The following is a 27,729-nucleotide window of genomic DNA, read 5'->3' as shown; positions in this document are numbered from 1 at the left end:
GACCCTAATTAGAAGAGAAAGTGCAAAAATAACATATGCGAAGAAACAAAATGTACAAAATAAAGATCTTACCCTAAAAGGGGTCTGCAATACACGTGTAGAATCGTTGAGTCGTTCACATCTGCATGCAAAACGGAAAAATAAAAAAAATCGAAAAGTTTAGCCTTTGTATAGAAACATATTCACATGGATAAAGTACCGTGAATCGAAATAATCAGAATCCTGTTTAACCTAATGGTTTTCTTAGGCGAACACTTTTGTCACGTTATGAGCTTTAAAGGGATTATTTAGAATATTTGCAAACAAAATTAACGTGATTTTATAAAACTTCGGAATCGCTACCTTTTAGGCGGATTATAGTGAGTATAGTAGAATGCGGCATCATGTTTGTCTGAAATATATATATGTCTTTGTCATGACTATACAAATAATATATTTTTTCTTTTCAGCCATGTTTCGAGCCGACAGGCGAGGACAAGAAGAAACTTCTAATGAACATGGAAGGCGAAGATCTTTACTAAGATTTTCCGATCTAAAATCGGCTGTGACTGTATAAAGTATTAAAACAATTGTTAAGTTTTTAATATTTATATTTATAAAGACTGTGTTTACCAGTCCTTCTATTACAGCTATTGGAGAGTTTTACACAAACATTATAAATGAGACTGAGCGGTTCGTAACACTTATCATTCCCCATGGCACGACTTTTGAGGATATACAAATGTAGAAATTTGGTCTGAGTTGTTAGTAGGAATATAACCAAATAAGAATATTGGATAAATACTTAATTTTTCAATCGAAGAGATCAGAGAAGATCTTGTCTTAATTTTAAACAAATGATTAGGCATAACAAAATTTTTTACCGTAAACTGGTATAATAATATTGTTGGTTACATGCATATAGTTTCCTTATTACGGCTAAAGTTGTTATTTGTGACAGATTTTTTTTGTTAAATACGTATGGCTTTTATATATTACTAAAATTTCATCTTTCTCGTCGAAATGTATTAAAAAATTAACGTATTGTTACGTTTTTCAAAACCTCCTTTTTGTTGCGCTGAAACAGTTACAAACAACGCATCAGTGTAAATTGTGAACTAATGCGCCGATTGCTCTCAAAATTTTGACAGCTGACGTTTGAAGGCTGACACCAATTGATGAGGTTCCATCTATATGTCACGACCGTGACTTTTTCAGTGCTGGACAATAACTCAGGAGTTGAGATGAAGAAAGGATTATATGGCATTTGTTGCAGAGAACCAGAGGCCCCCTCAGCGTGAGGCTTGCGGAGGGCCACAATCGAGCAAGGGCCCCATCTTGTCGTCTGATATTATGTAAGTAGGTAATATGATTTTACTTTGTGTGTTTAAATTTAAAAACGTAAATTTCTAAATCGACCTATGCGGCAAGTGAATCATCTCATATCGAGAAACTTAATCGTTTCCGGTCTCACGAAATTTTATGGGTGACGACAATAAACTATAATGCTTTGTACGTGACTATTAAAAGATTTGAGAATTGTAATTTGCCGAATTTTAGAAAAATATTTCTAAATCTAGAAATGGGTTTTCTCTTTAATCTTTACCTACGTTTAGTATTTCGATACAATTATAAGAGAACCGTTATCTATAGAGAGATAATCGCAGGATAACTATACTAATTACTATTCAGTCCACCTAAATGAAAGTTATTCCACTGTTACCACGTAAAAGATCCTCAAGTACACGTGTAAATTCAGGGCCGCACGTGTAGTGATGTACCTAGAGGCACACCAGACTTAATGGATCACATTCAGGAAATCTCTTTTAAAAGCAAATTGGCGAATTGAAGATTTTTTATTTCATATACCAACAGCATGCCATACTATATAAAGAAAGGTGACCAAACAATATTTCTTTCATCTACAAATTTTTCAATTGTGTGAGAATTATACTACATCCTTTTCAGAAACGTTTATTTGTATCCAATAAGTTGTTTGAAATAGCATATTTTTGCCGACAATATTATTATACAATATAGAATGGTCACTATTAGTATCTGCTTATTTATTATAAACCGGGAGTGACATAATTTCCTGAAACAATTCACCACCAACACAATTTTCAAATTCGATACAAAAAAAATCATTCTTCAATGATGATTCAAATATTCCTTTTTTTAACTATTCCACATTTAACAGCTTTTAAAAACTATTTCTCTACTATATCTGACAAAAAAGTTGTAGATTCATTGTTCAACCAACTGTAGACTTGATAATCAAAAATATTAGAATAATTTGGTTGAATTTGCGGTAGCTATCGTTCGAGTTAAACGACCTGATAATGGAAAGTTGAATTTTTTTTCGGTGAAAAATACTATATACATACATATAGATATAGGAACAAGGCTATCCATTTTCTAAACGCAAAAAAGTCACTTCCAGTTTATAGTATTTAAAGAATATTTATTACTTAAAACAACTTTTTTGTGTTTTCTGTTTATTTTTTAATTATTTATAATATCTTTCTATGTTCATGCAAATCTGTTCTTGTTTTGGCATATCATAACGATATTTTTTACCCTTTATAAGGCAGCACTTAATATTTTTGTACATTCAGAGTACTCTAACAACACGTTTTCTTATCTGTAAATGCTCTAAAAAATATATAGAGTGGTTTCCATTGTAACCACTGCTTATTATCATGGATATATACAGCGATGAGCGCGCTAATAACCGGCAAAATAACGCAAAAGATGGAAAATATAATACACTGTGAAGTAAACAGAGATGAAAGGTGGTAGAGGTGGAAATTATCGATATAAACGTAAAAATTAACATTACATTATATAGTTTCCCACCTTTAGACATATCGAAGGAGTATAACAACTGCCACTGTGACAGGAGAGTTTTATAAAATACTCCTGTCACAAACGTCTAAAGGAGGGAAACTATGTAATGAAATGTTAGCGTTTATATCGATAATTTCCACATCTACTAGTTTCATCTCTTTTTATTTCAAAATATAATATGTTTTCGAATTTTTGCGTTATTTTACCGGTTATTAGCGCGCCCAATCACTGTATAATGGTTCCAATAGAGATCACATATTATTTTAAACGTTTATTGAAATCTGTGTAAACTTTAAGAAAGAGAAGTGGTAATCTCTATTAGTGAATCAAAACATTTTAGATAATATATTTAATACCAATTTGATCTGTTTGAACCGATTTTTTTTCCTACAATTCTACAATTTTTTTTTTAAATTCTCAAGATGTTTTCAAGTTTCTTTTTCTTCTCCATGATATTTCTAATACTTTAGTTTATTTATCATAGTATTCCATCTTTTCGGTCAGAAAAATTCTCATCGAGAATTTCATGCCTCATAGTTTTTAAAAGATAGCAATCCTATGCACAGTAGGAGCGAGTAGTGGTTAACTATGATACCACTTGTATTGCCGTACGCAGGAGTCAGGAGATTATTAGAGAAACAAATGAAAATGTATGGTTGATAGTGCCAAATTAAAACATATTTACGTGAGCTTTAATAGCAAATGGTTAACATAGCGACCACTGCCGTATCCCCGTCAGACCCGAGCCTATGCCAAATTAGTGAGTGTTATTTTATGAATTTCTGATCTGAATAATTTCTAAATATGTTATCGAAACAAGGTTTGCCATGTTTTTTTTTTCTTAGAAGTAAAAAAAATATGTACACATATGTGACCGTTAGGTTCATTTAATATGTGTACATTTTGATCGTCATCGTATTAAAGGTAACAAAAAGAAATATTTTTCGCGAAATAATGTTTTTTCTAGAATAAGTAATAGAAAAAAGCTTATCGTCTATATATTGAAACCAAAAGAAGAATTATTTCGGATAAAAATTTCAGAAATGTGTACAATAAACTATGGCATTAAAACCTAATGTACACATCTGTGGACAAATGTTTTTGATGACTGATAACTTAACAGAAAATAAAAATTAAATAAAATTATACAATATATCTTGTAAATTAATGCTTAGAAAAAGATATTACCAGATCTATTTTTTTCGATGACTGACTTAACAATAAATTGAATAAGATTTATCTCGTGAAGTATCCAATTGTTTAATTCCCTGGTGACCAAGGAGAAGACTGGACTGAGTAGACATATGAGAAGCAGAAACTTAAGCCAAAAAACAAAAATAACCATATACAAAACCCTTATACAACCAGTGTTGACATATGGATCGGAGACATGGACCATATCCAAGGCAGATGAAAACCTTCTGCTTATATTTGAACGAAGGATCCTGAGAGGAATATTCGGTGGCATCTGTGAAAATGGTATTTGGAGGAGGAGGTACAACTACGAGGTATACCACAGATATAAACATATATTTGGTGGTACAAACGTAGTATCTCTTATAAGAATAGAAAGACTAAGATGGGCAGGACATCTAGCAAGATCCCAGCAGAACAACCCTCCTAGAAGAATCTTTATGTCACAACCTGTGGGATAGGCCAAAACTCAGATGGAAGGATGGTGTTGATGAGGATGGGAGAAAAATAGGCGCAGCAAACAGGAAACGGTTGGCAATGGATAGGACTGACTGGCGTAATAGACTTGGGAAGGTCGAGGCTCTTTCATAGGGCTGTAGCACCATTGATGATGATGATCCAATTGTTTAGCGTCCTCACAATAAAAGCTTTTCAGTTCAACTAATTGTTAAGTACTGCTATAATAGAGAAATAGGCATGTGCTTCAAGAAACAATATGTGGCGCCAAATTCAAATTAAGAAACGTACTCTGAAAAATGTGGACTTTGATTAATTTGTCCACATATGTATACGCGTGGCCTGACGAGGATATAAGGGGTTGGAAAATCGTTTCATCAACTAATACTTGGATTTCTAGTTCAACATAACAATACCTTTAAAAGACGTGACATAAATAGTAATTTTAATAAATACTGAATAATTTAAACAAAATTCTGTTATGTACAAATGATAGGTATTTAATTAGCTTTTTTGGAATTTTTTATTTGCATGAACGTAGATATATTTTTAAACTGTTGTACTTAAGTGGTACTTATTGGTTTATAAGGTGTTGGCTTTGTACTTTGTAAAGTGATCAGAAATCATGACATTGTTGTACTCGCTTGAAGTCACAAATCTACTTAAAATTGTGCAGAATAATAATCTAATACTTATTTTTTAAAAATTTTGTTGCTTCTCCTCAACTTTTTTCAAAAGAAATTGCTCTTAAATACTAATCAATCAATGTAATAATTAAATTATTTATTTATTATGTACCAAATACAATGTGACGTGAATCTGTCTTTAAGTCATTAGTCAGCTGTCATTTATCTGATCTGCACTAGATCTTATCAAAATCGTAACCGTCATCAACACGCCTAACTTCACACGCAACTTTGATACGAGAATTATAAAAAAATATGCATTGAAATCCAGATCTCGTAATTTTTTGAGCATTATAAAATGAGTACAAAGACATACAGTCGGAAAAATGAAAGATTACCCATGAACGATCATATCAATCACATATTATTTAGATTATTAATAATATCTCTATCTCGTTTTGCTATTTATGAAAAGAGACAGCAAATACAAAATATGTGATTGATGTGATCGTTCATGGGTAATCTTTCATTTTTCGGACTGTACATAAATTTTGTTTTGTAATTCCACCTTAAATTTACCGTGCACATCTCGCAGACCATTACCGATAAGGTATAGTTGTCACAATTTTGGGCCGCGCCCGCACTATATCTAGAATCTTGATGGTAGGTACTGGTACCAATCTTGTTATCTTGATGGTACCGATGCTTGACATTCCTTGGTTTGACAACATGTCCAAGTAGATTTTCGGGACTTGGCTGTCAGTTGGGGTTTAAAAGTTTCACTTTAATGTTTAATTAAAGTGGAACTTTACATTTCAACTAAATTTTAAACTCCAAATGTCAGCCATGTCGCAAAAATCTACTTGGCATCTTGTTAACCCACAGAATACAGCATTGGTATCAAAATAGATGACATGTATCAAAAGCAAAATAAGAAAAATTTTGATTTTTCTGTTTTAAACGAAAGTTTTGATTTGCAGGAAAAACGTTCGTGGGTTTTTGTATGACCAGTACTTTTTGCTCACAATGACCCCTTACTATGCTTATGACATAATATGTCATAAGCATAGTAAGGGGCCATTTTGGTAAGATATATAGCCACTAATGGTAAGATATATTATATCACTCAATCATAAAAAAAACTATGAATAAATGGGTATCAATGACGTGTGACGTGTGAAATGAATGTGTCATTTCTAAATACATATTTCAAATTTGCTGTTTTCTGATTTTCTCCTTTTTATTTGGCCGTAAAATTTGTTAATGTAAGTCTTAAAAAAATAATTTCATTATATACATGTCATATATATATCACTGCTGTACACTACTTTCCTGCCTTTGTCAATCTCATCAATAAATTCTGATTGTGCCTCTTGGTTGCGGCATGATCAAGTATGGAACATATATGACAGATGACAAATTTGACAGCATTATTGACAGTATAATTTTATTGACAACTGACTAAATAAGTATGCGTGTAAGGCAGGTTTACGTATTATAAAACAAACTAGCTAGTAACAAATACTATAGACTGTAATATATACAACTAGTGACATTTCCCATTAATTTTGAGGAAGCAAAAAAATAGCGCCATCTCGCGGCATGAGTAGGATAACCAGAGCAATCTAACCTTACATTTGTAAAATTGCTTTATTATTGTTTTTTTGTATAAGTGTTTGAACTATTTTTATTTTAATTTAATTTAGCAAAATTAGCTCGCTATTCAAAAATTTATAAAATTAAATTTGAATGTTTACGTCAAATTTTACGTTGTCAAAACGTAGTTCAACTCAAGCCGACTGAGGCGCTAGTGGCAACGTGCTTCCATATTTCTGTGGGAGTTGGATGTATTACAGTCAATAGTATTTGCTATTAATCACCCAACACATTTAAACTTGTGTAGGGCTTTTCATCGATTGTCATTTGTTTCGAGCTTCTGTCATATTTCGTATAATCCGTTTATATTAATATTATCCACGGATTATATACAACATATGACAGAAGCTCGAAACAAATGACTGTTGTTGAAAAGCCCTATTGAAAGCTAAAGCCAAAGTTGCAGTGACAAGTTTGTCTGCCAACATCCGACTGCTTGTTTATTTTATTTTGTTTCTTGCCCCATGGTTAGACATTTTAAAAAGCATTTATGCATATATTTATATTTCCTATAAAATGACTCACTGCCGTTTCTAAAATGAACAATAAAATGTCTAACCTGGACGTGCTGCTTAGTACAGTCTCCAAAAGCCAGTTAAAATAATCTTTTTGTTTCTTTACAGAATGAAGTAGATTTTATTTAAAAAGTAGTAGGTCAGATGGATTTTTGTCACAGTATAATGTTGGTTTTTTAGTATTAGTCCAAGAGGCAGCGCTGAAAAACTATTTGAATTTACTAAAGCTAGATTTTTCACAGTTGATTACTGTGATTGTGTAGAGAAATATACTGCGGTCGGTCAGGCGAAACGTAGAACAGGGGTTACTGAGAGGATACAGTTGGAAAAATAAAAGAATACCCATGAACGAACATATAAAACACGCTGTATTTTCCTGTCACCGTGTCACACAAAAAATTGGCCAGCGAAAGTACATGTAATAATTATTGTTACATGTACTTGCACTGGACAATTTCCTTTGTGATACAGTGACAGGAAAATACAGCGTGTTTTATATGTTCGTTCATGGGTATTCTTTCATTTTTCCGACTGTATCAAAGTTGCTTTCCTACGAAGGTAATTAAGTCCATTTACTAATGCTGAAAATCAGTACACACATTCTAAATTGAATATAAATAAAAGTTATTATAGTCGGTCAGCTGTATGACGGGACAGAGCCGGTCAGTCGACCCCAGTGAATGTACAGGGTTATTCACTATATTTTGATCCCCTTGTAAACTGCTTTATTTACAGAATTAGAAAAAATGTAAAAATTCGATTTCTAAATTATGATTTTTTGACATATATATCGTACTAGTGACGTCATCCATCTGGGCGTGATGACGTAATAGACTATTTTTTTAAATGAGAATAGGGGTCGTGTGCTAGCTCATTTGAAAGGTTATTCAATTTTCTGTACAGTACTATAAACATTAACATGATTAGGTAATTATACAGGGTGTCCAAAAAAATTTTTTAATTAAATTAATTGTTTAATTAATAATTCAATTTTTTTACACCCTGTATAAATAATGATCTTAATGTTTATGGTACTGTATAGAAAATTGAATAACCTTTCAAATGAGCTAGCACACGACCCCTATTCTCATTTAAAAAAATAGTCGATTACGTCATCACGCCCAGATGGATGACGTCACTAGTACGATATATATGTCAAAAAATCATTACTAAAAAATCGAATAACTTGTATTTTACATTTTTTTCTAATTCTGTAAATAAAGCAGTTTACAAGGGGGTCAAAATATAGTGAATAACCCTGTACATTCACTTGAGCCGACCGACCGGCTCTGTCCCGTCATACAGCTGACCGACTATAATAACTTCTATTTATATTCAATATGGAATGTGTGTACTGATTTTCAGCCTTAGTAAATGGATTTAATTACCTTCGTAGGAAAGCAAGTTTGATATCCTCTCAGTAACCCCTGTTCTACGTTTCGCTTGACCGACCGCAGTATGTTTCTCTACACACTCACAGTAATCAACTGTGAAAAATTTAGCTTTAGTAAATTCAAAGAGATTTTTTAGCGCTGCCTTTCCGTCTATATGTTCAGACCAGGTTGAGAGTAAAAATACTATCGAGAGGATTATGTAAGATTCCTTGTTCCCGGTAAAGGAGAGGGCCGTGCATACAACAGTTTTTTTAAAGAAACTATCTTCAGGCATCTTTTGTTCTGCAAAGTGGTTTCTAAAAAGTCTAAAATCTTTATATCGTTTCATTTTTATTGTTTTAATAGAGCCATTGAAAGAAATTCACGAAATCAAGCAATCTTGACGTATTCAAGACAACGAAAAAGGAGCAATAAGACATTATGAAAGTTCAAGGATAAACTAACTTAACCATCTTTCGAGTTTTGTCTGTGCTGTTTTTTGACTACCAATATGCAATATCTTAATGCTTTGTTATACTTTTGTAGAGAGCTTCGTCAAAAGCAGGCGTTGGGTGTTACTCACGGTAACTCGAGTACTCAATTTAACTAGAGACAAGAGTCAGGGAACATATTCACGCACAAAACAACAATGAAGCTATTCTCCGTTTCAAACGTTAGAATCAGTATGGCTGTATATTGCAAGCGGGTTTGCCATTCTGTGAATTATCATAAATAAATCCTCCTTTAGTAATCTGCAGCAGTTAACAGCTAATCCTCTACAAGTACCTGCCTAATATTACCTGAAGAGCGGCAACTTTGTCAGAAAATTCTCATTTAGTTCGCATGAGTCTATCCTTGTATACTGAATAGCATGTTTGAAATACGGTATAGTTCTTAGAGGTGAAAACACATCAGCGTACCTTAGGTGGTTCAAGCGTTGTCCACAAAAGTTTATACCTTTTTCTTCCTATTCTAACCTTTTAAAAATATCTGCCAGAGCCTGATTGAAAAGTTTCGGTGATATTATGATTGAATGGGATACTAAAAGTAGCATTTCTCTCTGCTTATATTCTTCGAATGTCCAGAATCAGCATTAAAATTGTGTAGGAGAAACTATTAGACTTGAAGTTTTCACTTGCACTTCCGAGAAGACAAAATAAGATTTTATATGTTTCTCCTTATTTACTAGTCTCATCATTGCTAATAGGATGTAGGGAGAAAATTATACACATATTTTTTATCACCCTTAGCTTCTTATGTTTCATATACCTTCATCAATCAGCCAATCGCGTCCACTGCTGGACATAGACCTCCCTCAGTTCTTTCCAGTGTTCTTTACACTGACTGGACCGCTCGTAGCCAGTTTCCCGGTACTCTTTATGTCGTTTAATAGTTTCTGGGCCTCCATTCAATGATTCGTCGTGTCCACCGTCCATATACCTTAAACCTTCATATAAAAGTGAATATTGTCGGCAATTAAGCTTAAGTTTCGTTTCAATATTTTGAAATACAATTTTTACTGACAATCTGTTAACATTTCAGTTTCTGCGTCTAAGGTCCGGTTGTTCGAACGCTAATCAACAATAATCACTATCAAATATTTAATTACTGTCACCAACTGTCAATGTCAACTTTGTTTGGGTTGCTGAAAACATAATTATGGATTACAATTATTATGAGATTAGTTAATCAATTAACATAACAATTATTAACATAATTGATTAACTAATTTCATAATTGTAATCCATAATTATATTTTCAGCAACCCAAATAAAGTTGACATTGACAGTTGGTGACAGAAATTAAATATTTGATGATGATCATTTTTGATTAGCGTTCGAACAACCGGCCCTAAATGTTACTTCTGGTGATGAAAATTTGTTCGATTCATAAAGTTTTGTCTTCTTCTTGTAGTGCCTATTCGTTTCGGATGTTGGCGACCATCATGGCAATCTGTTATTCGCACACTGCTGCTCTAAAAAGAGCAAAAAGTTTTGTATATTGTTGTCCCCTCTTATTTTTCGACTGTATTCATTTCTTAATTAATTTGTTTGTATGAAAGGTTTAATCTTTTAGTATCTCAATTTTATTTTGAGATTGTAATTGTGTTTTCCAGACCAATAGTCTTTAATTTGTGACATCACAAAGCTTCATGTCAAGATAATTCAAGAATAACATTCGTTTTAATGTTTTTTATATTGTGGCCTATTTACGATTTTTTGCAAAAAAGAATTTTTAAATTAATTTATTCAAAATTTTAACTGGCTAAGATGATTTTAATAATTTTGCAGGACACTTGCAGTGTTGTATTCTTATGTTGTTTATCATAAATAATTTTTTATTTCGGATGATTTAAAACGTTTAATTTGAATAAAACAGTTCAGACTTGCATTTGAATACATCTCTGCAAACGTTTCCTGGGCCTTTACCAATGTGAAGAAATCTGTAGACTTTTTAAAACTGTAGTTGAAATATTGAGTTGTGATCGTAGTGAATTCTATTCAATGCTCCAATTGCCAATGAATACTTGTTTTGTAATTTTTGTGTATTCGTTTTTGGTATATTGTGACTTTACTTACTTGTTTTTAGAGTAAGTTGTGGGTTGTAATATCCACATCAGAAATGTGATATTATAATCTAAGTAGTGCGAATTAATAATTTTGTATCAAAAATTTGGAAACAAATAAAATTAATTTATTAGTAGTTTCGTTTTTTTTTATATTCAGAAGTATTTTATTGTAGACTAAAAGACAATATCTTCGAAATCTAAGAGAAAGATATAAATTCCGAACAAGTTTGTAAAAACAACAAAGGGACGATAATTAGCGTACAAACAGAATGGTAGGGGAGCCCAAGCGGGGACTTTTGCAGTAACTCGAGCGCGTCAGATTATCATATGGGGAGAAACCTGGTACCCTGTAGCTGTAGATGTACCTCTACCATATATTGGCTCTTAACACAGGGGAGTTCGTTAAGCGGGGTCCGAAAAAAATATATCCTTAGAAAAACTCGAAATCGTCAGATTAAGATAAAATAAGTTAAGTACATGCAAAACAGTGTTTATTTAAAAAATCTGACGATTTGGGCGGGGCGTAAGGAAATAGGTGTCGCAAAGTTTCACAAGAAAAAAGCGAATATTTCTCGAAATGAACGATAGATCTAAAAACTAAAAAATACGTGCTCAATATTTGTCAAAAATCTATCGAATGATACCAAACACGACTCCCCACGGAGAGGGGTGGGGGTAAATTTTAAATACGAATCCCGCGATATTTCAAGATATCGATCAGATTGAAAAACTGAAAAATACACTTATTCAATATGTGTGAAAAATCTATCGAATGGCACCAAACACGACCCCCCCACGGATGTGGGGTGGGGTGTTACTTTAAAATTTTAAATAGGAGCCCCCATTTTTATTGCTGATTCGGATTCCTTATGTAAAAATAAGTAACTTTTATTTGAAACATTTTTTCGAATAATGGATAAATGGCGCTATAATCGGAAAAAAACGATTGTTGGAAATGAAAAATTAAATTAAAAATGGAAAGTCCCCACTAAAATGGAAAACTTTACTTAACTTTTTTTTGGTTTTAGAACCTACTCTTCACAACCTAATAGGTCCCCAAAGCGCTCGAGTGACTGCACATTTAGCATACTTTCCTCCCCTACTATAAGTAAAATTAGTTTTGTAAACCCTTTTACAATGTGTGCTGGGAACACAAAACGACCATTCTCCGGATTAGAGGCAGAACTAGTGAGGGGACGAAGAGATAAAAGCCCGATTTTTGAGGATGTCAACAGTATCATTCTCGTCCCGGACGTCGAAGAGTAAGGTCACTGCGTGCACACCCCACTCTTACCGACGAACAGCGAGAAGCCTGAGAGCACCAAGTGCTGAAGAAGCGGCGCACGGTTAGCCCTAAGCTATTAGTTTGGAACCAGAGTGAAAAACCAACGACGCTTGGCCGTGTAAACCAAAAAGGTAGACGGATTACTGGGTTTCAGAGGAATACTCTGGCCCTGGGCTCGAGCGAGTACGCTCGCCCCGAACTCTACCTAGTGTTTTACACACGGTTACAAGAACAAGTGCGAGTAAGGGGGCCAAACTAACTGCGAAAAAGGCTTTCAACGAGGGACCCACCAGCAGCAGGGTAAACTGCACCCACCAGGTAATTATAGTCACTGTCTTACGCCGGAAAAGCACGGAGGGGTGGACAAGCCACCTTTATCCCTGGGGTTTACCCCCCAGAACACCTTGAGGCTGAGGTGCCCTCCGATCGCTAGACTTGCATCCTCACCCATTCGTAATGCCTTCTTCTGTAAGGTCAGTCAGCTCCACCCGGTCGCTTCGTCCTCGGACGACGACCGCGACAAGTGTTGCCACCACCACCACCACCACTACAGCCAACCAGTTCTCTTCCTTGCATCAGGAAGGCACTGTGCCCCCATCCAGAGGTTACAACCGGCTCACGGCGGAGCTAGACCTCGAGACGCTTAGCGCGGAGATGCAAATCGTCCGCAACAAGTATCGCGAGGCCTACCTTCGCATCGAGCAGGACGACGCCTCCAACCCTCTTCTGCAGCGATATGCTAACGATTTTCCGCCTCTAAGAACACCAGCACAGGCTGGTCCTCAACTTCAGAGCGCTCGGAATATTCACGGTGCCATACCAAAAGTCCCAACTCAACCATCAAAACAAGTACCCAAACAATCGAAACAACAATCATCTCAACAGCAACCCTCTTCTCAAAAACAAGCAACCATCAGCACAGCAAACAATCCTGAACCCAACGATTTCGTCTTCCAGAGAAGACAAATAAGACAAATGTCTTACGCCAATGCCGCAGCCAATCCACGCCCCAAAACACAAGCCAGAAATCAAAACGTCATCAATGCCATAAACGATCCCACACTGTCCGAATATCTCATCAAAGATCTCCCAAAAGATCTTTGTAACAAACGTACCTTCTTTCGGCAAATAAATGCCACCACTCTTTTGTCCAACAAAATTCACTCTTGCAAAGTCCTCTCACATGGAATCGCACATCTTCGACTTTTTAATCCTATAAATGCAGGGGATATCGAGAAAGCAATCCACACAGCAACTGGCCAAACCATGGTTACGGTCCATAGCCGTAGCAGAAATGCAAACACTTCCGCTAAAGAGCCCACCTATCTCCTCTGCATAACTGGAATCGACGTGGATTACTCCGAGCAGGAGGTCACCGACTTGCTCACAGAACAGCAATTCCCAGTCGAAAGACTGTGGAGAGTCAAATCCTATAAAACAGGCAAGGACTCCAAAGTGATCAAGGTGGTGACCAAATCCTTGGAAAAATTCACGTCAGCACTGAGCCGAGGCATAACTCTAGATGGCGAAATCTATAATGCCGAACTCCCTCATGGCTCCGACCCTACAATACCCACTCCAAAATATTGCAGCAAATGCTGCATCAACGGACATTCCATCGACGAATGCCCACAAAAAGCATTCGTCTGCCCCCACTGCGGCGGCAACCATAAATCCAGCGCCTGCACCAAACAGCAGGAACCAAAATGCCCGAATTGCGGTGGTGACCACCCCGCATATTCCAACAAGTGTCCTCAAAGACACACCATCCCCTCCGCCCAACATGAAATTCAGCCACTTACGATCGAAAGATCATTCCCCCCTTTCGAACTCCCTACAGAAACAAAAAACATCTTGTCTATTCAGACTGCTCTGTTGCTTAACTTGTTGCCTGAACTTCGTGAGCATATCGCTGCAATCACGGCTAATCTGATTAGCCAAGTCTACGACCACTCAACAGTGGTCCACGGGTACGGGAGCAATGTCACGGTGACATTCCGCTCCAACCACTAAACACCCTCCCTTTATGGATTTCACCCTAGGCACAGTCAACTGTCAGGGTCTCTCCAAAAAGAGACCCCTCATCAAGAATATCCTGTCGAAGCATAACATCCAGATCCTCGCACTCACAGATACTCTGTCGAAAAACGATCCACACTTCGCAGGATATTCGATCATCCATCGAAGCCGCTGTCAGGTTTCACGTGGGAATGGTATTCTCGTAAAACACGGAATACCGCACAACACACACACATTCCCACAAAATTTTCGTCCACCTGATGTGGACTTCCTGGCAATTGACGTGCACATCCCCAACAACGAAACCCTCACGATAGTCTCTTACTACAAACACCCGGGTCAACCACTCAACAGGCATTTGCTAGAGTACTTTTCGAGGCTCGGCAAGGCTGTGTTGATGGGCGACCTAAATTGTAGACATACACAGTTTGGTGATCACCATCAAAACCCAGAAGGCATCCGCCTCACGGATTATCTACTAGACCTTCCCATTTCAAGAATCACCAACACTGAATTCACGTTTTTGAACGCCAATGGGGCCTCTATTATCGACCACATCCTAGTTACTAGTAACATTCTGGATCGGTTCGGGGATAGATGCCACATGGGCGATTCGATAACGTCAGACCACGTACCTCTTCTTGTCGACACCGACATACTCACTCCAAAACAACCAAACCCTCCAAGATCTATAAGAGACTATCGTCACGCTAACTGGACTGAATTCCAAAACTTCATCACACAAAATCTCCCTATGTTAGGCGAACTCGATACTAACGATAGTATCGACACCAGTGCAACCAATATCGAGAACCTCATCACTGAGGCGATCACGCACGCAATTCCACTCAAACAAATAACTTATACATCACCGGCACTTCCACAATACATCATTGCCAAAATTCAACAAAAACGACGTCTTCTACGTCAATACAAGGCCAACAGAAACCCACTAATCAAAACAGAGTACAATCGGATCTGTGCCAGGATAAAGAGGGAGATATCTGTCCTAACGGCTCGCCGGTGGGAAGATGCTACCTCAAAACTGGACTACAGAGACGGAGGTAAATTCTGGCAAAAATTCAAAGTCCTAACAAAACAAAAATTATCTCAACCATCTCATCTGTTGGTCAACAATCACATAGTCAATTCCCCAGAAGGGAAAGCCGAAGCATTCAAAAATTCGCTTCAAAACAATTTTCAAACGCCAGATAACCCGAACTTTGATCGCATATTTAAATTCAACACAGAATACATTGTAAATGTTACTCTCAACCACCACATTCCAGTCTATGATCCTATCATGGACCCCCTCACAGACAGGGAAACGGAGAGCTTTTGCCAAATCGGCAAAAACAGCGCTCCCGGACCTGATGGCATCAACCGAAGGTGCCTCAAAAAACTTCCAGAGAGTATCATCCCTCTTCTAACTAAAATATTCAATGCATGTCTCAAAAACAGCCATTTTCCTACTCCTTGGAAAGTGGCCAACACCATCATGCTTTTGAAAAAAGGCAAACCCCCAACCGACGTGGAATCCTACAGACCAATTTCATTAATCAATACTCTGGGTAAAGTTCTTGAGCTAATCCTAAAAGAGAGGCTCAATAACTTTCTCGAAAACCACAATATCATACCAAAATTCCAATATGGATTCCAGTCAGGTAAATCTACTAAACATGCATTAATAGATTTCACTACCAAAGTCACTCAAACCATCAACGATGGTTCTATCGCCATAGCCACATTTCTGGATGTGCAGAAGGCTTTCGACCAGGTCTGGCACGACGGGCTTGTTCGGAAACTTCTGGACATCGGGCTTCCATTGCAATTTACCAAAATTGTACACTCCTACCTCCACAACCGTACTGTCAGAGTGAAAATATGCGATCAAAAGTCCACCCCCTTCACTCCACAAGCTGGAGTTCCCCAGGGTTCAGTCCTAGCGCCGCTGTTGTACATCATCTACAACAGCGACATCACTAACCAAAATATCCCAGGTACTCGGCTGTTTCTCTATGCGGACGACACGACTCTGCTCTCAACTACCTCTCGATACAACCCAAGACTCCTCTTCAGAAGAGCACAGGCTCTGTTGGACGGTGTCGGCGAATGGTGTTGTAAGTGGAGAGTCACGCTCAACGCGAACAAAACAACAACAATTGTGTTTCGCGCCCCTACTGTGTCAAATAGAATCATTCGCAATGAAGACGACCAATATCCTCTGAGTTTGTTGGGAGAAAGGCTTGTTGTTAGCCCGACTGTGAACTATTTGGGAGTACTGTTTACCAGGACTCTCAACTGGGACGCAGATCTAAAGGCAACTTTAGACAGGGTAAGGAACAGGGCCAGACTTCTCAACGCTCTCTCGGGAAAAATTGGCAAGACACACAAGAAGACTCTCATTCACACTTACAAGACCTTTATTCGACCCGTCATGGAGTACAAATCATGTATCTACTCTCTTTGCTCAAGACAAAAACAAGAGAGGTTGTTGAGGACAGAGCGCAGAGTCTTGCGTAGATGTAACTATGAGCACTGGCGATATCCCTCAAACGAAATCCATAACATCTCGAACATCCCCAAAATCACCGAGAGAATATACTCTCTGAACAGGAACTTCACAATCAAAGTAATCAACGGCCCCCCTTCCGACACACAAGAATCTCTCAAATGTTCCTGTTCATCTTCCGGCCACGTACTCTACCGAAAGCCCAAACGCAAAAAGATTCACGTACCGTCCGCTCTAATGCAAACATGCATTGACGAACTCCCGGTAGAGTACGAAAACATCCTTGAGGCTACCCCGTTAGCCTTCCGTACCCACCTCTAACAATTCCTCTTCCTTACCCCGAACAGGGAGAAGTTGGTTTTTTGCGGTTTCCCAACTTCATTGCACAATTATACCTGTTCGTCCTAAGAAAATAGCCGCAACTATTTTCTCCACTCGAACGCTCACTGCCCACGCTGCGCTCAAAGCCACCTCCTGACCGCCGACGAGGGACGCAGGTTCGCCTGTCGTTGTACAATGGTTTCTAGGGAGCTTGGTCGAAAGCAAAGCACGGACAGTACACGTAAATGTCTATGGAACCAACAACAATCCATCAAACTTTCTTCTCTGTTGACTTCTGGCCTTCTGGACAACACCGTCTGGCATAACCCAGGATCCAAGAACACCAGGACACGGCGCTTGCCCCGGTGTGGTTTTCGGACTGTTTGCTTTTACTGCCAACACAATACATTCACCTCAAACCCTGAAGAGGACAAAATCCTAAACGGGGAAGCACATTGAACGCATTTCTTCTAAACATTATCTAGACAAGCAAATCAAACAATGTGGCATGGAGGATGTCAAACAAGCAATGAAGGCGTAAAGAAACAAGGAGCCGAGAGCATCAGATTATTGAAACTCGTGGAGTCAGCTCAGCCAAAAGGCTCTAGTAGACTTATGGAAGCTTCTCTCGGAACGCTTCAAATTATATGGCGACCACCTATCAGTTCAAATGTATGTGTTACCGGCCAAACTAGTTTGGCCTAGGCCAAACTAGTTTGTCATAAGCGCGTTAGGATAAACTAGTCTGGCCTAGGTTAAACTAGTTTATTCTGATATAAATACACACACTTCAGGCCAAACTAGTTTATCCTGAAGTGTATGTTTTTATATCAGGATAAACTAGTTTAGCCTAGTCTAAACCAATTTAATCTAGTCGAAAGTACACAATTGATTACATATTGGTTGCTGATTTAAACGTAAGTTTAAAAGACACTTTTTAGAGTTGTAAGACTTTTAAGTATTTAGGGTAAATGATAAACCGAGATGGCAATTATATGAAAGATATAGAAATGAAAATAATATGGGGAAAACAAGCCACGAAAACACTCCATGGAGTGATATGGAAGAACACTCTAACTAAAGAAAACAAAAAAGGATTTTTCAGGGCATAGTGCTGAATATTACCCTACAAGAGCGGAAGAATAGCCAGTGACAACAATAATACGAAATAAAATACGAAGAGTTGAATTGGAGTTTATGAGAAGGTGTCTACAAATTACCAGGTAGGATAGAATATAAGAACAGAGGAAATATGAAACAGAATAGAAGTAGAATGCTTAATTACAAAAAAGTTGTGGTAGTAAAAGTATAACCCTGAAATGTTTAGGCATGTACAAAGAATGCCGGAGCACAGATGGCCGAAAAGATTACTGGACTGGGACCCGCAGGGAGGAAGTTTGGCCTGAAGTGTATGTATTTATATCAGGATAAACTAATTTGGCCTAGGACAAACTAGTTTGGCCTATGCGCGATCGGACAAACTAGTTTGGCCTACGCGCGATAGGATAAACTAGTTTGGCCTAGGACAAACTAGTTTGACCGGTAACATATGCACTCTTGACTAAGATATGAAACGGAGATAAAATTTCTAGCGATTGCGCGATTGGAACGAAAATTATTTGCTGAATTTACAAAAAGACTACAAATGTAGGTACATATTATGCAAATTATCACCACCTATATAAAAGTCATCCAGATAAAACTTCGAAGATCTTGGTACCTATCACTAGAAATAGTAAAATTCAGGATAGATAATCAAAAGGTGGTTACGTACGTAAAAGATGATAGAGCGAAATGGCACTCGAGAAAAGCGGCGGGTCTATAAAGATATTGCTCAAACAAGTATAGAAAAAGATATTGTCTTACAAACAAATAACCTAACCTAACACTATAAAGACCGCGTCCCACCATCAAATAATTTGAGCAAACTGAAAGTGACAGTTAGTGACGTCACATCCTGAGTGTTCATTGTGGATAATAATGAAAAATTTTAATTTTAAATAAAGTACAAACAAGTTAGACAACTCAATACAAAAAATTTGATCAAACTAGACTGATAGTGAGAGCACAGATTTTTAGAATTTCAAAAAAACTGCAACTGTGACGTCACTTTGACGTACTTCCTCAAGTACGTCAAGTTTGCTCAAACTGTTTGATCAAATTATTTGATGGTGAGACGCGGCCTTAAGGATAGTCTTAACTAAGAAACGAAAACATACCTATAGATCAAACCTTTAAGAAATTCAAAGAAGATAAAGTAAAAATAGGAACGAAAAGTGGATAAAATTATAATACACAAATAGGTGCAAAATATTATTTAACACGTTGACGGGAAGGGCATCAAATCAGTGGCGGCTCGTCAGAGGAGGCAAGGGAGGCTCAGCCTCCCCATAAATTTTTTACACACTCTATACTGTTTTGTTTATCATGAATCGCGAAAACAACAATTACTCTCACTATTATACAACGTGTAAATTCCATATTATCACTAATTGTCCATACGTAGCATTAGCATTAGGACGCATGATCGCGTCTCAGTTTTATTACATATTATTGTAGGTAGGACCCTGGGTTATCCCGAGATGCATGAACGGAGCCGAGAAGCCCAGCATTCTCCCTTGCTAATGCTCCGTGCAGCGCAGCAGGCGTTTAAGGAGACCCGGTCTCCTAACAGTGGCATCTACGTCGGCATCACACGCTTCCCGGAGATATACCAAGGGAGGTAGAGTACTTTCTCAGCTCCGTTGGGTGGTTGGGTGCGTCTCGGGACAACGACTTTTAGGGTCCTGACTAAAAATAATGAAAAATCTAAAAGTGCGAATTTTGTTATGAAATTTGGTATGTGGGGTTATAATAATATTTGGAACAACTTGCTCAAATAACTTTTTCCGATATCTCTAACTCAAAGCAAAATATCGGTAATTTATCGTGTTTTTGAATTCGCAGTAGGCCGCGTTGAGTATCTTAAAAAATTTGAAGCTTCATTATGTATGGACTGCAAAACTTCAAATCTGTATTTATTTTGATATGCATAGGTATCTATTTACGTATAGATGGAATTGTTAACAAATAAACTACACAAACTTTGGTATTAAACTTTTACTATTAGACTAACTATTTTTAAAATGATATGATATCATGAAATTATGAATTAGGATGATATTATGAAATGTAAATAAAAAATGGTCAAAGATGGGGCCTTAAATTACATTTTTTGGTGCATTTTTTTGCTAGTGCTTTGTCTAGATATTTTACAGTTAGGTATAGCCTCCCCTATTGTAAAAATCACGAGCCGCCACTGCATCAAATGTATAAGCAAGTGTTGTGACCATAGATATAACAGAATAGATTAGGCCAGTTCGAAAAATAGCGTAACGCGGAACAGTTCGGGTCGGTGGTCTATCTATCTTTCTCTACCGGCGCTTAGCTTTCTCTCTCTAGCATATGATGGCCGCCGCCTGTGTGTCACTGTCGTTCCGTTATTCCCACCTCTTGGTAGATACGCTCACACTCGCACGACAGACAAAGATAGCTAGACCACCGTACTTGATATCGGCGTTACACCTCGATGCATTGAGTGGCATATGACTAGCCTGATCTATTTTCTTTACATATCTCTGGTTGTGACACTATAATATGTATTTTGCAAAGTAATATGTATTTTGCAAAGCGAAAAATGCAACGTCAATAGGGCTTTTCATCGATTGTCATTTGTTTCGAGCTTCTGTCATATGTTGTATAGTATTTTTACTTTTTACAAAAGCGATATTACGTAGGTCAAAATTTTTGACGTAAGAGAACTGTCAGAACATTAGATTGTGACTTTTCATTATTGCCATGTTTATTATAAAGGTCAAAATTTTTGACATAAGAGAACTGTCAAAACATTAGAATGTGACTTTTCATTATTGCCATGTTTATTATAAACATGGCAATAATGAAGTCACATTCTAATGTTTTGACAGTTCTCTTACGTCAAAAATTTTGACCTACGTAATATCGCTTTTGTAGTAAAAATACTATATAATATAATATACACGGATTATACGACCTATGACAGGAGCTCGAAACAAATGACTGTGAATGAAAAGCCCTATAGACGTTGTCACAGTACATCAATGGAAATTAAGACGTTCTGTCCGTCAACGTGTTAAACAGTTTTCTTAATGTATGTTGGGTTGTCTAATCTTCAGGGTCACAATGCTTTGTCAGGTTCTGGGCCCTGATTCTAATTCATTTCGACAGTCGCAATTTCATTTCGACACCGCCATGACAGCCGCAGAATATAGCGATTCTTATTCATTTCGATATTAGTTACAACTGGGGATATTAATCTTATCATGTTGAGACTGCTCAGAATTTGGGTTGGCGCTCCCGTTTATTGGAACTTGTTGATAGTCTGGGAAAATTATCGAAAAAATGCCATTTTTGGGAAAAATTATTCACCAGCTATTTTATTGCTAAAATCGAATCTTAAGATTGCATATACAGTGCGTCCATAAAGTAACGCATAAATTCATTATTTCGTAAACCAGCGACATTAATGAAAAATCCTGAAACGGGTCGATTTTTATATTCAGATTTTTTGGCATATATATCATACTAGTGACGTCATCCATCTGGGCGCGATGACGTAATCGATGATTTTTTTAAATGAGAATGGTCATGTGATAGCTCATTTGAAAGGGTATTCAATTCTCTATTCACTAATATAAACATGTACCTAATTATTTATACAAGGTGTTCAAAAAACATTTTTTTAATTAAAATAATTGAAACAAAAAGAAGAATGTACGTAATTTATTTAATTCAAAATACGTTTTACTGTTGTCAGAAAACAGGAAAAAAATGTTTATTTGAGAAATAAATATTGTTTTTTGCTTAAATTCAATGTTAAAGCTGCCACCCACCTGTCGCTTGGCAGTTTGAACATTTCGTTTAAGCGAAAATCAATGTTTATTTGTCAAATAAAATTTTTTTCTGTTTACTGACAGTAGTAAAATGTATTTTGAATTAAATAATTACATTATATTCTTCTTTTTGTCTCACTTATTTTAATTAAAAAATGTTTTTTGAACACACTGTATAAATAATTATGTTAATGTTTATATTCTTGGATAGAGAATTGAATACCCTTTTAAATGAACTATCATATGACCCCTATTCTCATTTAAAAAAATCATCGATTAAGTCATCACGCCCAGATGGATGACTTCACTAGTATGATATATATGCCAAAAAACCGTAATTTAAAAATAAAAATCGACGTGTTTCGGGAATTTTCCTTAAAGTAACCACTTTACGAAATAACGAATTTATGCGTTACTTTATTAGTAATATGGGGTATGACAAGTCCGCAGAAAGTGTGTTATTTTATTTATAAACAAATTAGCACTTCTAAATCTTCTTTATTTTTCAATTAGTGGTCTGTAACTCCTAAAATTTTTCCTTTGAGCCAAAAACACTCAAATAAAAATTCACCGTAATTTAGTTCTGCACAAAGTTATTTTTTTTCCGATTTCCTTCAACAAAAATTTTACTCAGAAAATCCGAGTTTTCCCAAAAAATCTGCAATTTTCAATTAAAATTTTAGGGAAGTACCTAATTATTTATCAATAATTAAATAATTGATGACATGAAAGATTTATTATAGTAGATTATACAGAGGGGCTAAATTATGGAATAAATTCATTTCTTTAAAACGGACGATTTTGGAGCAAAATCCCGAAAGAGGTCGATTTTTATTTTTAAATTACAATTTTTTGGAATATATTTCTTACTAGTGACGTCATCCATCTGAGCGTGATGACGTAATCGATAATTTTGTTAATGGGAATAGGGGTCGTGTGGTAGGTCATTTGAAAGGGCGTTCAATTCTCTATTCAGTAATATAAACATTATTATCATTAGGTATTTATACAGGGTTGCCAAAAAAAATTTTTGAATTAAATTAATTGGCGCAAAAAGAATGTATGTAATTTATTTAACTCAAAATACATTGTACTGCTGTCAGAAAATAGAAGAAAAGGTTTATTTCACAAATAAGCATTTCTTTTCGCTTAAATTAAATCACAAACAGCCTCCCTCCTACCTATTGGCAGTTTGAACATTTAATTTAAGCTAAAAGCAATGTTTATTTGCAAAATAAACATTTTTTTCTATTTTCTGACAGCAATAGAATGTATTTTGAGTTAAATAAATTACATGCATTCTTCTTCTTGCGTCAATTAATTTAATTCAAAAATTTTTTTGGCCTCCCTGTATAAATAATGATATTAATGTTTATAATACTGAATAGATAATTGAACGCCTTTGTAAATGAGCTACAACACGGACCCCTATTCCTATTTAAAAAAAATAATCGATTACGTCATCACGCTCGGATGGATGACGTCACTAGTTTGAAATATATGCCAAGAAATTTAATTTAAAAATAAAAATCGACCTGTTTCGGGATTTTTCTCTAAAATCGTCCATTTTAGAGAAAATGAATTTATTCCATAATTTAGCCCCTCTCTGTATATCAGGAGACCGGCGACAATCTAACCAATAGTTTAGCAATAATGAAAATGTTAATTAAAAAATTTCGGTCGAAATAATAACCAGAAAGATTATGATACACCAGAATAACTATGATTTTCGTATAAAAAAGCACTATACCTATTCAACGTTCCTTACAGGATTGAAATTGGACCATTTGAGCGGTCTAAGGAATGTTATAAAGAAACAATTTTTTGGCTTATAAACAAATAGAACCCCTCAGAAAATATTAGATTTAATTAAATTAAGTTAACGCTGTTGAAAAGGGCACGGCTTCTGTGTCCTTTACGAAGAAAAACAAATTGAATTGCGAGGAGTGATTCCAGGTATAACCGGTCAAATTTGACCGGCATTTGCGACAGAGGTATAAACAACAGGATTTTAATCTTTGAACCATTAGATACCTTTTAATTCCGGTCCTCTTTGTACATACAAATTTTCATATCTTCAAGACACTTATAACAAAAAAGATTTATGTCACTGTCACCAAATTATTTAATTATTGATAAATAATTACTTCCCTCAAATTTTAGTTGAAAATTAAAGATTTTGTTTGGAAAACCCGAATTTTCCGAGGAAAATTTCCGTCGAAGGAAATTGGAATAAATTATCAATGTGCAGAATTACTGTCAATTTTTATGTGAGTGTTTTGGTTTAAAGTTAAAATTTTCGGAGTTATAGAGCAATAATAAAAAAAGATTTCGGAGCACTAATTTGTTTATAAACAAAATAGCACACTTTCTGTGGACTTTGCACAGCTATATTACTAATATAGGAAGTCTTAAGATTTGATTTCAGCATGTCCAGCAATAAAATAGCTGGTAATTAATGTTTCTTGTTTTTTACTAATTTTCCCAGATTATTACCTTACATCTTTCATTGAGTTGATGATTCATGTTGTGGACATTCTCAATTATTATATTTCTAATTTAATACTATTCTATTTAATTCCTCAAAACAAGCAAATTTCAATTAAACCCAGCTATATTATAATACCTTTTGCTTTAGTTTTCCTTGCAAGAAATAAACAAAACACATCTAAACTAAACCTAACCTCGCTTTTGGCCAATCATTCATCTCCGTGTATACCTCTATGCTCCGTGTCAAATAATTTCGACAGTCGAAATTATAATATCAACACCCTTTTTAAAATCGCTATTAATTTCGATCTTAGAGTATGGAAAATTGTAAAAAAAATTTTCCATACTCTAAGATTTCGATAGTCGCTATTTCATGACGTCACTTCGTTAGTTCAACTAAAATCCACAAGGCTCGCACAATCGCATTTCAACCGTCGCCATATTGAAAGCGACTTGTTTAGTGTCGAAATTTGATTTAGAATCAGGGCCCTGTATTTGAAATAAACTGTCCATTTAGTTCAGCTATAGAAAACAACACCAAATGGCATTGAAATGCCAACTATCGAGAGTGTCGAGACTACAGCATAGATGAGGGGGTGGGGGACTACAGTAACAGCAGTATACAAACCACCAGGAGAAACGTTTAACTTCTAGCAGACCCATGATTTCAATAGGAACAGCACCTCTTGAGTGTATAGGTAGGCAGACAGTAAATAAGCTTCGACATCCAGACAACAAAAAACTAGCCCAGTCGCTATAATAACTGCCTTCTCCACTGCAGAATTCCGAAACTATGGAGAAAATCACAAAGCAGTGGCGCCTTTAAAGCCGTGAAAGGACCCAGACTTACACAAAAATTACCAACCAGTCCCCCTCCTATACCACCTCATACCACACACAAGCATGTTTCAGACTCAATCTCACTAGAGCGAAAGAAGAGCCGATAAAGGATACAGAAAACAGAATAATGGTCTAGGTCTAGCTCAAGGTACCATATGCTCTCATTCTCTTAAATATATACACGAAGTGACGTTTGACAAAGTCAAACATGATACATGCGGCCCACTGAGCATTTTCTTGCTTCTCGAATCAATTTTGAAAACAGTCAAATAATATGACTTGAGAGCGTTTCCAAAACCGCATTTGAAAAGCGAGCTGCAATCACTCATGTATCATGATGATCAATGATATTTGTTCGTTGACAAAATTAGCTATGTTCCGTTATCCGTTTTTTTATAGATTTTTCTTCTCCGATCTATGAATACTTTTGGGCATGTGCCACAAGTAGTCTTATTCACTTCTAAACATTTCTTTCTATCTTTATTATGTGTTATACTTATACAGTGTGTTTATAAAGTGTGGAAACGGTTATTATCTAATGACAATTATTTTCCAATTTAAAGCTCTGACAGGTCGATTTTTATTTTTGAAGTTATACTTCTTTAGGCGCGATTGAGAGTAAAATTTCATAATACTGCGCGCATGCGCACACAGACAGTATGGTATAAACGTTATACGGGATCTGATTGGGTGTTAAAATCATCAATAATTGTTCAATATGGAGATTTTGGATAAACAAATTAATGTTGTGTATATTAGTTTTTATTGTTGTGATGGCAGAGAAAAAAGCAAGTTTATAATATTGTAGTGACTTTTTAAATAGTTTTTAAAAGCGACAGGTACGTAATAATTGTAAGTGTTTCAGTATCCTAATAAAAAATTTCATAGGTACCTACCTATTTGGAAAATTGAAAAAGAACCTACCAAGATAGTATGTAATGCTTTGATTTACATAATTTGATTACCATCAAAATGTCTATCAATATTCACCTAATATATTGTTTTCTTACTCTATGTTTTGTTGTATTTTAATATTTCTTTCCATTCTAAATAATTTCAATTCAAAATCAAAATAATTTGGTTAAATTCAGAACCGCCAAAAGTTTACTCCATTTAGTTAGTTGATCTTCGCACATGATGACACATGGTCTCCGTGGGTAAAAGTTTAAGGTGAATGAATTTCAATACCAACTGCGCTGATAAGCGGGTCAAGTTAATGGAAACATTTATTTTTTTTATACATTTTATGATTGTAAGTTTATTTATTATATAATTTTTTTTTCAGAAAATACGTATTTAGTTAAATTTTTTTCCTACATTGTTCAGAAATAATTTGTGGCATTTTTCAATGTGTTTGTTTGTGTGTGTTATTCTTTTATTATTTTAATTTTTGGCACTGCTTTAATAAAAATTTTTGGGGAAGTAGTAAGTATTAAAATTAGTTTAATATTTAAATAAAATATAAATAAACTGTTTAAAGTATATTAATTTCGTTGAAATCATATAATAGAAGTATAACTTCTTACGTGCGTACAAAGTACACACACATTCTTTTTTAAATCATGATTTTTTGACGTATATCCCATAATAGTGACGTCATCGATTTGGGCGTGATGACGTCATCGATGATTTTTTAAATGAGAATAGGGGTCGTGTGGTAGCTCATTTCAAAGGTTATTTAATTATCTATTCAGTAATATAAACATTAACATCATTATTTATACAGGCTAGCCAAAAATAATTTTTGAATTAAATTAATTGCAGCAAAAAGAAGAATATATGTAATTTATTTCACTCAAATTACATTTTACTGCTGTCAGAAAAGAGAAAAAAAATTTTTATTTAACAAATAAACATTGCTTTTTGCATTAAATGTTTAAACTGCCAAGAGGCAGGTGGATGGCTGTTTGACATTTAATTTAAGCGAAAAGCAATGTTTATTTATGAAATAAACATTTTTTTATTATACGGCATCAGTAAAATGTATTTTGAGTTAAATAAATTACATTCATTCTTCTTTTTCCGTCAAGTAATTTAATTCAAAAATTATTTTTTGGCCACCCTGTATAAATAACGATGTTAATGTTTACTGAATAGAGAATCACCTTTCTAATGAGCTACCACACGACCCCTA

The 27,729-nt window shown here is 35.6% G+C and overlaps 2 protein-coding genes across 2 annotated transcripts in view; both read left to right on the top strand.

Moving 5' to 3' along the window:
• LOC126880621 (protein cueball) overlaps nt 1–11,352 on the top strand; it is a 100,091-nt gene extending 88,739 nt beyond the window's left edge. Inside the window, exon 6 of the mRNA XM_050644627.1 lies at nt 450–11,352. Within this exon, the coding sequence (XP_050500584.1) occupies nt 450–521 (72 nt within the window). The 3' untranslated portion in view covers nt 522–11,352. The remainder of the gene's footprint in view (nt 1–449) is intronic.
• Nucleotides 11,353–25,207: 13,855 nt separating this feature from the next.
• LOC126880618 (cyclin-dependent kinase 11B) overlaps nt 25,208–27,729 on the top strand; it is a 52,899-nt gene continuing 50,377 nt past the window's right edge. The window contains exon 1 of the mRNA XM_050644623.1: nt 25,208–25,743. The gene's annotated coding sequence lies outside the window, so the exon portion shown is untranslated. The remainder of the gene's footprint in view (nt 25,744–27,729) is intronic.

The sequence above is a fragment of the Diabrotica virgifera genome, chromosome 2, assembly GCF_917563875.1.
Source record: "Diabrotica virgifera virgifera chromosome 2, PGI_DIABVI_V3a".
NCBI lineage: Eukaryota > Metazoa > Arthropoda > Insecta > Coleoptera > Chrysomelidae > Diabrotica > Diabrotica virgifera.
The sequence above is the reverse complement of the archived record's forward strand: the minus strand, read 5'-3'. Positions and strand labels throughout refer to the sequence as shown.